The sequence below is a fragment of the Marmota flaviventris genome, chromosome 1 (genome assembly GCF_047511675.1).
Source record: "Marmota flaviventris isolate mMarFla1 chromosome 1, mMarFla1.hap1, whole genome shotgun sequence".
Classification (NCBI taxonomy): Eukaryota; Metazoa; Chordata; class Mammalia; order Rodentia; family Sciuridae; genus Marmota; species Marmota flaviventris.
In genome coordinates this window covers 95,702,932-95,717,194 of record NC_092498.1, presented here as the reverse complement: position 1 = coordinate 95,717,194, position 14,263 = coordinate 95,702,932, and the positions used below count along the sequence as shown (strand labels likewise).

General features: G+C 36.9%; 1 protein-coding gene across 1 annotated transcript; it reads right to left on the bottom strand.

Moving 5' to 3' along the window:
- Positions 1-7,572: 7,572 nt before the first annotated feature.
- On the bottom strand, positions 7,573-13,371 carry LOC114096223 (probable G-protein coupled receptor 141). The gene is made up of 3 exons (XM_027939708.2): positions 13,170-13,371; positions 12,134-12,250; positions 7,573-10,696 (listed from the first exon to the last, which is right to left on the bottom strand). The coding sequence occupies exon 3, from the start codon at positions 10,662-10,664 to the stop codon at positions 9,777-9,779; it is 888 nt and encodes a 295-aa protein (XP_027795509.2). The 5' UTR covers positions 10,665-10,696; positions 12,134-12,250; positions 13,170-13,371; the 3' UTR covers positions 7,573-9,776.
- Positions 13,372-14,263: the final 892 nt, after the last annotated feature.

Genomic DNA, 14,263 nt, shown 5'->3' with positions numbered 1-14,263 from the left:
TACTGGACATCCACGTGCAAAATAAATAAGTAAATAAATAAATAAACCTAGAGTCAAATATCATTCACAACATTTACCTCCAAATTTATTACAGGACTAAATGTAAAGCATGGAAATATAAACCTCCTAAAATCTGCACAGAAAAAAAATCTGGGTGACCTTGGGTTTTGTGGTGACTGTTTAAAGACAATGGCAACAGAGCATGATCCATAAAATAATCAGCAAACTGGGTTTTATTAAAATTAGAAATTTCTGCACTAGGAAATATACTGTGAAGAGAATAAAAAGACAAAGGGTGAGATAAAGTATTTATAAAAGAGATAGCTAATAAATTATCCAAAATATACATAGAATATTTCAAACTCAACAATAAGAATATATACAACCCAATTTAGGAACTGGGCTAAAAATGTTAACAGACACCTCACCAAATAAGATATTCAGTTGGCAAATAAGCATATGAAAAGAAGTTCCACATCCCTTTATCAGGAAATCAAAATTCAAATAACAAGAAATATCACTACTGAGCCTATTACAGTGGCCAAAATTCAGAATACTGACCACAGGAAGTCCCATTCAGAGCCTTTCGGAATGCAATACAGACACTTTGGAAGACAGTTTGACAATTTCTTATAAAATAATACATAGTTTTACCCTGTGATCCAGCAATCCCCCTATTGGTATTTACCCAACATAGTTGAAAACTTATGTCCAAAAAAAAAAAAAAAAACCTGTATAGTTGCCTTATTCAAAATTGCCAGAACTTGGAAGCAAATTCTTCTGTGAGTGAATACATAAACTCTGGTTCTAGACAGTGGAAATTATTCAATACTAAAAAGAACTAAAACAGGTCATGAAAAGATATGGAGGAAATTCAAATGTATATTACCAAGCGAAAGAAGCCAATCTGACAAGGCTTCATACTGCAGGATTCCAGATATTCTAGGAAAGGCAAAACTATGGAGACTGTAAAAAGATCAGTGGTTGTGATAATGAAGATAAAATGGTAACTATATTCTCAGCTTTGTGCTTTCACATGAGACAATTTCAGGCAAGATATGAAACTTAGGAAAAGTATAGCAAAGTTATTAGAAGGGGAAGAAGTGGAGGAAGCACCTTCAGGAAGAGAGTGAGTCTTCTCAGAAAGGAGGGTGACAATTCACTTTGTGTTTACTGGGGTAGGAGGGAAATTACTAGAAGGTCCAACCCAAGTATCATATCTCAGCTCTGTATTGACAGATTACATTAGCTAACAACCTAAAAGGCAATTCTTGTTTGTTTCCACCTGGCTGACAGGTCCTAATTAGAACTGGTTTTACAGAATTTATGGTAGGTGGGCTTCAGTCTCAATTATGCTGTCTGCCTAGGTCTGGGAATCTCTGGTCTCTGTTGTCTATGCAGGGTCTAGCTTAATATTTCTTAGCAATTATGCTCTTTGAGCAAACATAACTGAATTTATCCTCCTCCACTTGTAAGAGGAACAGTTTATAGGGTTGAGATCAATCAAGAGGCCTGAAATAGCTATCTTGTCAGGTCTTGAATATCACTGAGGCAGAGCTGTTCATTAACTGATTTGCTTTGTACTGAGTATTTTCTTAAACTCCTGACCCATTGTTGATGTCTAGATGATATCTAAGAATTGCCAAAGGGTCATGGAGAGAAGGATGGCAGGTGTAGCACAGAGGATTTTTAGAGCAAAACTGTTCTGTCTGAGGCCATAATAGTGAATACATGTCCCTATACATTTGTTAAAATGCATAGAATGTACAACACCAAGAGTGAATTCTAATGCAAACTATGGACTTTGGGGACTAATGATGTGCCAGTATAGGTCCCTTGATGGTAATAAATGTATCACTGGTGGGGAAATTGATAGCAGGGGATGCTGTGAAGATACTTTCCACTCATTTCTTATGTACCTGAAACTGCTGTCAAAAACTGTCAGTACATAAAAAAGTAAAATATATGACATCCAATAAATATTTGACCTCCCATGAGCCATTGATCCTTTCTGTCTCATAGATGTCATTTCCCCCAGGTCTATCTTTTTGCAGCCTCCTTTTTGCCTGCTAAACTCCCCGAGCTCTTCTTTTCTCTGAGTCCCTGAATCCCGTCTGAAACAATACCCAAACTCCTACAATTTTCAACTCCCCCCATGTAGACCAGCAGAGGAATTAAATCTGCTTTCTAAATCATAAAATTTTGTCAAGATGCTTTCCTAAACCAAGAGCAGTTTTATCTCTTGTGAGAAAAACCTTGAGAAAGAATACCATCATTGCTGGAATGGTGTCTTAGGACCATGGGTTTCAGATTATGTCATCATCTATCCTTATCATTTAAAGATTAGTGTACATCCCCATTATATATTTGCTTATTCATAGTTTATACTCATACACGTCTGATCACCCACTCATGTAATATTGATAACAATCTAACTAGTTTATTTTTATAAAACATAAATAGAAATAAATTTCTTGTACTACTCTTTTTGCATCCCAATAAATTATTATTTTTCAAACTCTCATTCTCCATGCAACAGATGCATGATATTGACCATATGGCACATTGTGCGTCAGGTCCTACATCTTTTCTCCTACTACAATTTTTCTCTCTTTCAAGTAATCTGTATGACAGTTCTGACTAATAGGCTCAGTGGAGAATCATATGGAAGTAGAAACTCTAAAGCCAGTTACCAGACACATATTCATTCGTAATAATCGTTGTATTTTCTCTGCCCTCCCAAATCCAAAATGAGTTGAAAGCAATTTTTTTATAAAATTACAATTTAATGGGATTTTATGTAAAAATAATTTAAAGGGACAATGGTACCCATTACATAAACTAAGCTCTGTGGAAATGCTAGTATTCAAAACAGAGTACTCAGGGGTTTGAGAAAGGGTTTAAGTAGAGTCAAGAAAGAGTTTAAGTAGATGCCACATTTTTTGCAATAAAGTATTGGCCAAGAGAAACTTGCCACAGCACTGCTATTTGTTAGAAAGAAACTGAGATGAGAATAAGGAGGCACTGGAATCACAAACCTCCTGCCAGGTTCTTCAGTGCTCTGACATGATGTTGTTTTGGGTAAAATGGAAGCCTATGGTCTTTCACTCAGGAGAATGGGAACGAGCTGGTGAGTCCACTTTAAGGTCTGTATAAAATGCTGTTTAACTTCATCCAGCACTAAATTGATATTACTACAGACACCTCCACCTCCTCTCCCTATCTCATTATTTCTTTGAATATATTGGCATTCAAGATGGCTTTGTGGAAAGGGGAAGAGGACGGTTGAGTTGGGTAGGGCAAGCAAATGGACAGGATGGAACTGGTTCTCTTCCCCCACGTTGTCTCAAGGAGTGGAATTGAATGGATTTGAGCTCCTATGAAGGACCAGTCAGTTTCTTTACAGGAAATGGTTTTACCAACTGTTACTATTACTACTCAGTGGGATGGAGGTTATGGATAGGCTCTGCTGTTCAGTGCTCCACAAGTGTTCAGAGCCAAATTGGTAGGAAAATAGGTTTTATTCAAAGCCAGCTTTGAAGGAAGACAAAAGAAACTTTTTGTTTCAAAATTTCCATCTTTGGAGGCTCTGAGAGCTGGAAAAACTTAGGAGTAGTAGCAAACCAGGACAAAAAGCACGAAATATACTTATGCAGATTTAGTTGGCCTGTGGTAGACAGGCCAGAGGAAGGGGCGATTTGCTTCCTTGGTGTCCTCCAGCCCAGGGTAGGCAGCTGTTCAGCCTGAAGAAGTTGTCCATGATTTCAAAAGGACTCTTAATTTCAGTCTGTTTCAATAGAATCCCATCGATGATAAACTGAAGCATAAAATGTAACTCGATGGATAAACTTCATGAAGATGCTCTTCTCAGAGGTGTGGGCAGGGATAGGGAAGTCATCACGGACATGATGTGTCCAGAGACTAGCACATCAAGGTCTGAAGAGACGGAAAGAACAAACTGTTGGTATTAACAGGACCCAGTGAGAGCTGGGCCACCATCAGGGGTTGTTGTTTGGAAGGGATGCAAGACATACCTGAACTGGGCAAAGCAGGGAAGGAAAAGAGAATAACATCTCAACTTCACTTCTTTCTCTAAATGTAATCTCCTGCGAATAACTCCCAGGAGCCAAAACCAACAAGAAGCCAAGTGGCAAGAAAGTCCATAACAGAGATGTTCGGGTTTAGATAAGACACTGGGAGAAGATTTATAAGTGAAATGACTGGGTTATGATATGTTTAATCTAATCAGTGCATTGATTCCTTGATAAAGATTGAGTGGGAGGTGACTGTAGGCAGGTAGGTTGTGGCTGGAGGAGGTGGGTCTTTGGGACTTTGGGAATGAGCTTTTGGGGTTTATATTTTGTCCAGTGTGTGGGAAGCTCTCTCTCCCCTCTCTGTTTCCTGAAGTGGTGTCCTTAGCTGCTTTCCTCTGCCACACTCTTCTCTCATGATGTTCTGTCTCAACTCTTGCTCAAAAGAATGGAGTTGGTTACCTATTGACTAAGACCTCTGAAAACTGTGAGCTCCCAAATAAACTTTTACTCCTCTAAATTTTTCTTGTCAGGTCTTTTGATCACAGCAGAAAAAAAAAGAAAAAGAAAAAAAAACCTGACTGGCATAGGAGCCAGCCTACTGACTGCTCAGAGCAGGGCAGAGCAGAGAAGTATGGAGAACAGATGTGGTGGGGCAAATGGAGCAACACAAATGGTTGGAAAAAGCGTAATCAGAAACATTCAAAACCATTTGTCAAGAGGCTTGATGACATTTTACACATGGAATAGAGGCCAAAAGCTAACAGAACTCTGTGAGACTCTTGGCCCAAGCAGAACTGCTTTGGGGCTCATCCAAGGAAGTACTGCTTGAATTTGGAAAGGAGACCATTTATTCAGTCTCTTCTTGGAACCCAGCAGTGATCTAGTGTCACAAGAACCACAAACACTGGGAGGATAAAAGACATTTAGGTATGGACATCAGAGATCTTGTGCCATTTTGTAGGATAATAAATTACCAATTATGAGTTTGAGCAAAGAAGGCACGACAGGGCAGATCTACATGTGGCTACAGCTGTCCATCTGGTAGGTGGACTCACAGGAGGAAGCATTTCTGTCCCTTGGTTCTATGGGCCTGGATCAATTATAAATTTGTTAATAAAAACATGTATGGGGGCTGAGGCTGGGGCTCAGTGGTAGCGCACTTGCCTGGCATGTGTGAGGCACTGGGTTCAATCCTCAGCATCACGTATAAATAAATAAAAGGTCTATCAACAGCTAAAAAATGTTTTTAAAAAATGCACACATTTTTATTCAATCAAAGGCCTATTAATATCTGAGATATCCATCTTCAATATTTTTTTAGAGAGAGAGAGAGAGAATCTTTTTTTTTTTTTTGTAGGTGGACACAACACAATGCCTTTATTTTTATGTGGTGCTGAGAATCGAACCCAGGTCCTGCCCATGCTAGGTGAGCATTCTACCGCTGACCCGCAATCCCAGCCCCATCTTCAATATTATTAAAGTATTTGTTTGTATTTAACTGAGTAATATGTGTTGGTACCTGGGAATTAAATATGCACGTAGGTAAGAGAGATTACCTGATATGGAAATCACACAGATTGGGTCAAAGAAAATTAAAGGTAGGATTCCTCAGGGGGATGTAGTCTGAAAATTTTCCCCAAGGAAGTACCACCCTTAAAGTCAGTACTTATTTCTAGTACAGAACTCACGGACAGATCAGGGATGTTAGCAGGATGCAGAAACAAGTAGGCAGAAGTAGGAACAAAGTTTTGCTGGAAAATACAAGCTAAACCATCCCAGAATGCTGAAGGGCACCTGATCCTGCAGTATTCTATCCCTTGTCCTCTTCCCAGTATCTCCAACAAGCACAGTAAGAATGATAAAAATCGACTTCTAGAGTCTTTGATACACACTGGGACATTGTCAATTTGTACCTTATATAACCCAATATAATTTTCATGTCAACTCTCTAAGTAGGTTCTACTCCCATTGCACAGGGGAGAAAATGAATATCAGAAAGATTAAAGGGCCAGCATCCTATAAGGAAAGGATCCTGAGACCCACCTCTAAATAATCTCTGGATGATCTGTATCTATATTGTCCAATATAGTGGCCATGAGCTATGTATGGCTATTGAAATACAACTTCTGAGAATTAGAATGTGCTACAAGCATTAAATACACACTGGATTGAAAATCTTCTCATGAATAAAATAATGCGAAGTATCCCACCAAAAAGTTTCGTATTGACTATATCTTTAAATGGTAATATTTTTTAATAAAATGGATTAAATAAATTATAATCTTAAATTTAATTTAACAGTTTCTAATTTTTAAATATGGCAACTAGAAAATTTTAAATTATATATGTGGTAATTATTAATTGCTATATAATTATCCCTAGAATAAACCATTTCATTATATCTTATAATCTTAGGATCGGGAATTTAGATACGATGGAGTGGGCAATTTTTCTGCACCATGTGATATGGACTGAGGTCACTTGGTGATATTCACGTGATAGCAAGGTTGGAATGGAGAGTCCAAGACAGCTTCGTTCATATAGCTAATGCTTTGGCTGGAAGACTGGTCTTATCTGGCTCTTCCCCTCTTCTCCATGTAGTCTCATCTCCAGGTAATCTCTCCAACAGACTTCTTCTATGGTAATTCAGGCTCCAAAATCCAGTGTTCACAAAACAGAATATGAAAGTTGACAATCTCTTAAAGCCTGTGCCTGGCATGTGTGAGGCACTGGGTTCGATCCTCAGCATCACGTATATTTTTAGCCTGCTACAAAATCACTGAAAGAGCATGTTAAACCACATGTTTAGGCCTCACACCTCGAATTTCTGAATCAGTGTGTCTCAGGTGGGACTTGAGAATTTGCATTTCAATAAGGTGCTATGGTATGAATGTGTTCCCTCAAATGGATAGAGATATATTTCCAATGCAGTAGTTGGAAGTTGGGGCCTAAAAATAAATGATTAGATCATGAGGATTCTATCCTCATGAGTGTATTAATGTTATTATCATAAAAGTGGGTTAGTTATCTTGAGAGTGGGCTTATTAGAAAAGCAAATATGGCCTTCTCTTTCTCTCACATTCTCTCTTGCCTTTTTGCCTTCTTCCATGAAATGATGGAGCAAGAAGACTTCACCAAATGCTGATATCTTGATGTTGTATTTCCCAACATCCATAATTCTGATAAACAAATTTCATTTCTTTATAAATTACTTAGTCTGTGGTACTCTGTTATAACAACAAAGAGTAATACACAAGATCATAGGTGCTGCTCATAGTCAGGAACCACACATGGAAATCCAATAGCCAATATTTCAACATAATTAACAATTCTATCTCACCCCTAACGGTTCCTCTTGCAATATTTACCCCAAATACCCCAAGGTATACCCATGTATTCTCATGTATACCCACTCCTTCTCATCCAGGATAAAAATAAAGATTCTAATACAATCACAGACACACTTCTGACTGCATCAGAGAACAGGCAAGCATGTGTTCATTATTACCAACAACAGAAGCACATGGAGACTAGCAAGTGGGTTGTAAATGTCAGGCACAGGGTTTTATGTAGCAGTCTTCTACAACCTAAATAATTGGTTTATCATTTTACTTTTCTATTTCTGCATAAAATAGCATATTATCCCAAAACATAAAGTCTTAAAACAAGCATTCATTATCTCATAGTTCCAAGTCATCCATCTAGAAGCAGCTTAGCCAAGTGGTGGGGTTCAGGATCTCTCTTGAGGCAGTAAGCAATGTGCTAACCAGTGCTGCTGTCATCTTGAGGCTCAACAGGAGAGGATTTACTTCTGTGCTCACTCCATGCCCACTCAGAAGATCTGTTTCCAAGTTCATTCTCATGACTGTTAAGAGACCTCAATTCTTTGCCACCTGGGCTTCTCCATAGGCCTGATTCGTGGCATGGCGTCCCTCCTGAATGAAGCAATCCAAGAGAGAGAGAGACAGAGTGCCCAAGATGGAAGCTGCAGCTTTTTTACAACCTAACATTGGATATAACATCCATTTCTCTGCTTTATTCCATTCACAAGTCAATGAAGGAGGAGAAGACTATATAAGAATATGAATATTAGAAGACATGGATCATTGGAGGCCCTTTAAGGGACTGCATATGACATTAAAAATAAACTCATGGACTCCAGTATATGAGGAAGTTGAGCACTGAATAAGTCAATTGCAGTTCATCTTGAGATTAGTACTTAAGGCACACTATGTCCCTTAGAAACATTGATTAAATGCAACTCAAGTACACTGCTGTTTATCTTGTTCTATGACAACAGAATTATGAAATAGCTCTACTATAATATTTGAAGTATAATGATTACATTAATAATAATGGCAATTTCTTATAGGCTAGAATAGTAATAAGCATTCATTTAATTATTGATTTAATAATAAAGTATAAGGTCAACATTGATCAATAACATCTTAGGATTTCAAAATATACTGCTATATGGATCAACATTTTGTGTAATTTGAGGAACTATATTAAAATTTTCTTGCTAAAAGATGTCATGGAATTAGGAAAGAGGAGTAATATCATTCTGAGACCCACATGCCAGGCATTCTTCCAATATTTAACACATGTTGTTACATTGTTCAGCTTCATCAGAACCCTACAACACTAAAAACAGGACAGAGATTATAAATATCTCACCCAAAGGTTCATGGTTACTAAACACAGTTTTGTCCTGTATCTTAGGGCTTTATTTAGCTATATGGTTCATTAAATATAGTCTCAAAGATAACATCACTAGTAGTGCATGTCAATTTCTATATCATACAGGTAGAATTCAAGTTGATTGTCTTGGTTGTTTTTATTGAGCTTCTCTGATACCAGTGTTAATTTTAATTATGTAACGCTACTTTGTTGTACGGGGTGCCTTGAGAAATCATACAAAAAGTCCCATGGTCTCAAAGGTTTGAACTAGTCTGTGGGCATGCTTTGACTAAGTCCGGTTTCTTCTTGCCTTTTCATATTTCATTTCCTTCTTAATGGATTCATGTTTTGGAAGGTAGATCTGGGGAGTAGCCTCGACTTACAGAGTTTCTACTATGTCTGCATCTGCATTGACCCACATCAATTCCAGTCATTCCTCTAAATCTCTTGACTACTGTCTTTGAGCTAAGGCTTTCCTCAGAATACCAAAGCCTGTAGCTTTACTGGCAATCAGTAATTTTCAAGAGGCATCTATCACAAGTTGAATAAATTAAGGTTTTTCTAAAGCCCAATTTAACTGCAGAAAAAAAAAATTTAAAAATAAAATAAAATTATACGTCAAAAAAAAAAAGAATAAAGCCCAATTTAACTATTGAGTTCCTACTTTCAAGTTCTCTGGATCTTAAAGAATAGAAATGGAGGGAAAGAGCATTGTAGCAAGTGCAAATATCTGGAGAGTACTACCACCTGACCTTAGCTGAAGTCAGTATTACATTGGGAAAAACAAAAAAAAAAAGGATAGTGTGGTCAATTTGTATTGTGCTAAAAGATTGAACACGCACTATAGTAAATGTGGGCCTGATAATTGTTCTTTCAAGAAAGGAGAATAATCAATCCTTATTATTTTTTTGTAGAAAACCAATGTTGATAAAGAGCAATCTAAATTTGATGTGTAAGAGCAAGGAGCTTGAAAAATCTTGAAATCACAGCAATACCAGTCAACTAAAACAATTTTGTCACCCTATGGGGAGACTGATTACAAAGCAAGTGACATAGGAAGATTTAGTGGCTAACTCCACCTATAAAACACAGCATGTCCAGGCAACAGACAGTCGTTAAAGCAATACAAATTTCATTGTAAAGAACTAACTTAGAATCTTCTCTCCCTGAATAATTTTGAATAAAGTATACCCGGAATGCATGGTGGGGTATGAAACAGATGAGTATTACTAGGAGAAAGAAAAAACTCTTAATTTGGGCTCTATATTCTTGATGGGCCCACATGTCAGGCCAGAGAGCCTTCACCAGCTGAAGGATGACAGCCATCTGTATCAAAAAAAGGATGACAACCGTTGTCATCATAATGACAATCATAGAGTAGTTCATGATAATGATTTGCCTGCAGCTGAGATCTCTGTAGAACTCAAAGCATCTCTGTTTTTCTGAGTAACTTGGATCTGTGCCATATTGTAAAAAAAATATTGGCAAAAAAATAAGGCTACCCACCATCCAAATAATTATGCTTAAGACTACTGCATGGTACTTTTGTAATTGTTGTGTCTGGAGTTTTTTAAAATAGATGAGTAATCGGAATATAACAATAACTATATAGAAAAGAAAGGAGAAGTACATATGCCAGTATATGATGCTGCTAACCACTCGGCAGGCAAAGGTTCCCAGCTCCCAGATGACTGACAGGTAATAGCTGAGGCGGAACGGAAGGCTGACCAGGAGGATAGAGTGCAGCACCATGATATTGAAGATGATGGTGGCAATCACTGACTGACTATTCCTCTTGAACATCATGCATGACATTATAACTGTTCCAATAGTGCCTCCCAGTAAAACCACACTGTAGAGTGTTATCAGAATCGTCCTGCAATATGCATCACAGTGGTAGAGGTCCATGTTTGAGACATTTGGCAAAGCAGTTGTATTGATCATCTCCATGTTTTGTCACGATGAACTTAGATCATAATTGCCTAAATCAAAGTTTAACAAAATTATGATGTATATACAAAAACTATTCAACAACTGAGCATTAATAGTACTGAATTTGGCAATCTCAGACAACTATTTACAAGCCCCAAATTTTGTACCAAAAACATATTGTCAGAGATTCTGCCTAATAATTTAAACATATTGAAGGAACAGAATCCAGCGAAATAAAATAACAAAATTACGTTTGTTTGAATGTGAACTTCAGAGCTGTGCACCTAGGTATTCTATAAACAGCTATGTGTATCCACACATGCAAAATTTAAGTTAGGGTCAAAGATCTTAGTAATTAAAATAAAGTTTACATATATATACATATCATGTATATCTATATCTATTTATATCTATATAGAGTTTTGTTCTTTTGTTTTCTTGGAACCAGGGATTAAGCCCAGGGATGCTTTACCACTGAGCCACATTCACAGCCCTTTTTTATTTTTATTTTTATTTTCTATGTTGCTTAGGGCCTTGCCAAGTTGCTGAGGCTGGCTTTGAACTCATGATTCTCCTGCCTCAGTCTTCTGAGCCACTGGGATTACAGATGTGTGCCACCATGCCTGGCTCAAAATAATTTTAAAAGTCGAAACTAATACAATTCTTGATGAACAAAATAGCAAAGTTTAAAATCAAAGGAGTATCAGTGCACACCTAGTATGCATTCAGATCAGATTTATAAAGATCATCCTTCCTGCCATCACACTAATTTGGGGTGATGTGGAGAAAAACTGATTTGGGTTAATGTAGAGAAAATCCACATAAATCATGTGTAATTGTTGTAAGAAAATGTATCAGAAAGTATTTTAGAGTGTTTTCTGTGAGCAGCTTTTAATCCAGGAGAAGCCTATAATATATATATATTTCCTACATCCCTTTCTTCTTCTTAAACCTGATCTTTTCTTGAACTGCTATGTGACATGTTGGTAAAATGCTGGAGTTTGAAGATGGATCTGCTTAGTTTTTATTTAAGTTTTGCTGGTGTGAGGATTTAAGGAGCAGTGATCTTGCAGCAAGCAGTACAGAGCACTGGTAATCTGCCATCTTTGCACATAAGGGCCAATTCTGCCATTAGGTGCTAAAGGACAGGGCAAGAGTCACTGTGGCTTCATGTAGCTTTAGCTGTGACAATGCTGTACTCCCAGCATTAGAATGTTCTTCAGAAATCCCATGAGTCAGTGTGTTTGAGACAATTTTAAATTTGAAAAAAAAAAGAAAAATAAAACAACAAAACAAAATAAGAACCAAATAAATATTATGATTCTGAAGGTGAAACAAGATGAAGGCATTTTTTACCTCTTTCTCCTTTTTGCAAGTAGGGACAGGTACAGTTAGGTTATAGAAAAATCATAACTGCATTCATAAGTATTTAATAAATCTCTGGCAATTAAAAAAAGAAAGAAAAAAAAAAAACAACTTTTCCAGACCTTAGTTCTGAGAGTATGAGTCACAGACATCAACAGCTCAAACTTCTCTCTTTGGAAGATCCATGTCATTTCCTCATGTATCTTCAGCACGCATGGCCAGAGGCAGAGTTTAATCATCTGTGTTTGAGTGAAAAGTTACTCCACAGAGCAAATCTCAACATAGTAAATCTTCTTGGAGTGAATAATTAATTTTTTGTTTATACAAACATCATTAGATCTAGTAAATGTCATACCTACAAGAATATTTTATTGTACTTTAAAACATAATGACAACTTCAATTTAAATTTCATATGTTAAAAATATGCATTTTTAAAGAAGTGCATACAGATAAAACAGGATGTTTATAAGATTTTTTGGAAAGCAATAATTCTAATTAAATTTTAAAACAACAAAAATACTAATTTACTTTATTAAATTTTGGTCATCTGAAAGTCTAAACAAACAAGACATAAGTTTGAAATTATTTAAAAACAATGAGAGCCTAGATTATTGATCAGTTCCATAGTTTAAATAGACACACCTGCTAAGACAGTGTGCTATTTGAAAACAGGTAGCACTGCCACTTACCAACTGGCTAATAATGGGACAGATATTTAACTGGACAGTTATTACAATGGAAGTGATAGTACTTACTTTGTAAGATTTTTATGAAAATTTAGGTTGCATCATCTATAAAGAAACTTAGATTTTCTAACATATTACTTGTTGTCAAAAATGTCAACATCATATGTCCCTTTACAACATATACAAGGATATTTCATAAACATAGCACACAAGGAACATTATTTTTTTAGATGTGTCTCTAAGTGATCTTACAGATATTTAATTCATGGAGATAAGTTCACAGGAAAGAGAAAAGTGTGACGGTCATTTTTCTTTTTCTTTGAGATCTTACCTTTGCAATCACACTGAACCTCTTAACCTTATTCTTCAAAAGTTCATAATTCTAGGGTTTTTTTTCCTCACTAAACCCAAATATGGAAATTTCTAGATAGGCAATCTATCCACAAATTAATAGCTACCCAAATTACTTACTTGCTCTTTTTCTTTTATGACTTGCTTCTGGTGGAAGGCTCAAGGCACTGTGGCATGCTGTGATCTACAGCCGGACAGTCAGTAAGGGCAGTTTGCTAGAACCAAGACTCCAGTAACCATAGCAGTCCTGGGATAAATGACGATGAGGGTATAGCTCAAGCTTAAGACTGAGGATGCACAAAGTTTAACAGCCAAAATGGAGAGCCCAGATAAGCCATCTGAGCCACAAACGGATGTTTATCTCTATAGTTAGAGGTGAAGCAGATTCAGAATTACTCCTATCAGTAAAAACTTTCATTTTCACTACCGTAGATGTATTTGCAAAAATTTCCCTCATTAAAATGAACCACTTAAAGGGATTTTTCCAATGTTGTTTCTCATCCTACTTTCATGTGCTACCCAAAATGGTCACATTCAGAATAAGAATGGTATCAGGAAGTACTTCCTCGGTGACTTTCATATTCTCAGAGTAAGCTCAAAATATTTGTACCTCTTACTTCCAATTCACAAAAGTTCCTTTTTCTCCTTGTATGGGCTGTTTGGAGATATGGTTCTTTTGAAGCTTGATGCTCTAGTTCAAAAAGAAGGCTCATTTTTCTCAAATGCCTTTCATTTGCTTACATGAACCTTTTCACTTTCTGTCCTAACTTCACAGTCGTTTTTAACAGTCCTAAGACATCAAAGCACAATTTTAAGGAAACACGGGGTTTTTGTACTACACAAAGATACAAGGTACCAATATGCCTTCATCAGTTGTGGGCCAACCCAGCCCTGAATAACGTTATTGTTCAGCCAAGGAAATTAAAAAGGACTGAAACTTGATCACCTGTAATGCAAGTTCATTATGGCCTGCATTTAGGTACCAACTGATAAAATTCTCATTTACTTTGGAAAAGAGTAACTATCCTCCCCACCTCTGCCATCTGCTACCTGATCATCCAACAGTGCTTGTGGCCACAAAGACATAAAACAACAGAATCTAAATGTAATGGGGCCATATGCTTAATTATTTCAAGAAGAACTCTCCAAGAAAGGTAAAATTTCCACTCTTATTACGAAAGGCAAATTTGTACCAACTCGACTCAGCTGGAAAA

Excerpts from the sequence above, each read along its gene's own strand:
- LOC114096223 (XM_027939708.2), bottom strand. The coding sequence starts at position 10,664 with ATGGAGATGATCAATACAACTGCTTTGCCAAATGTCTCAAACATGGAC.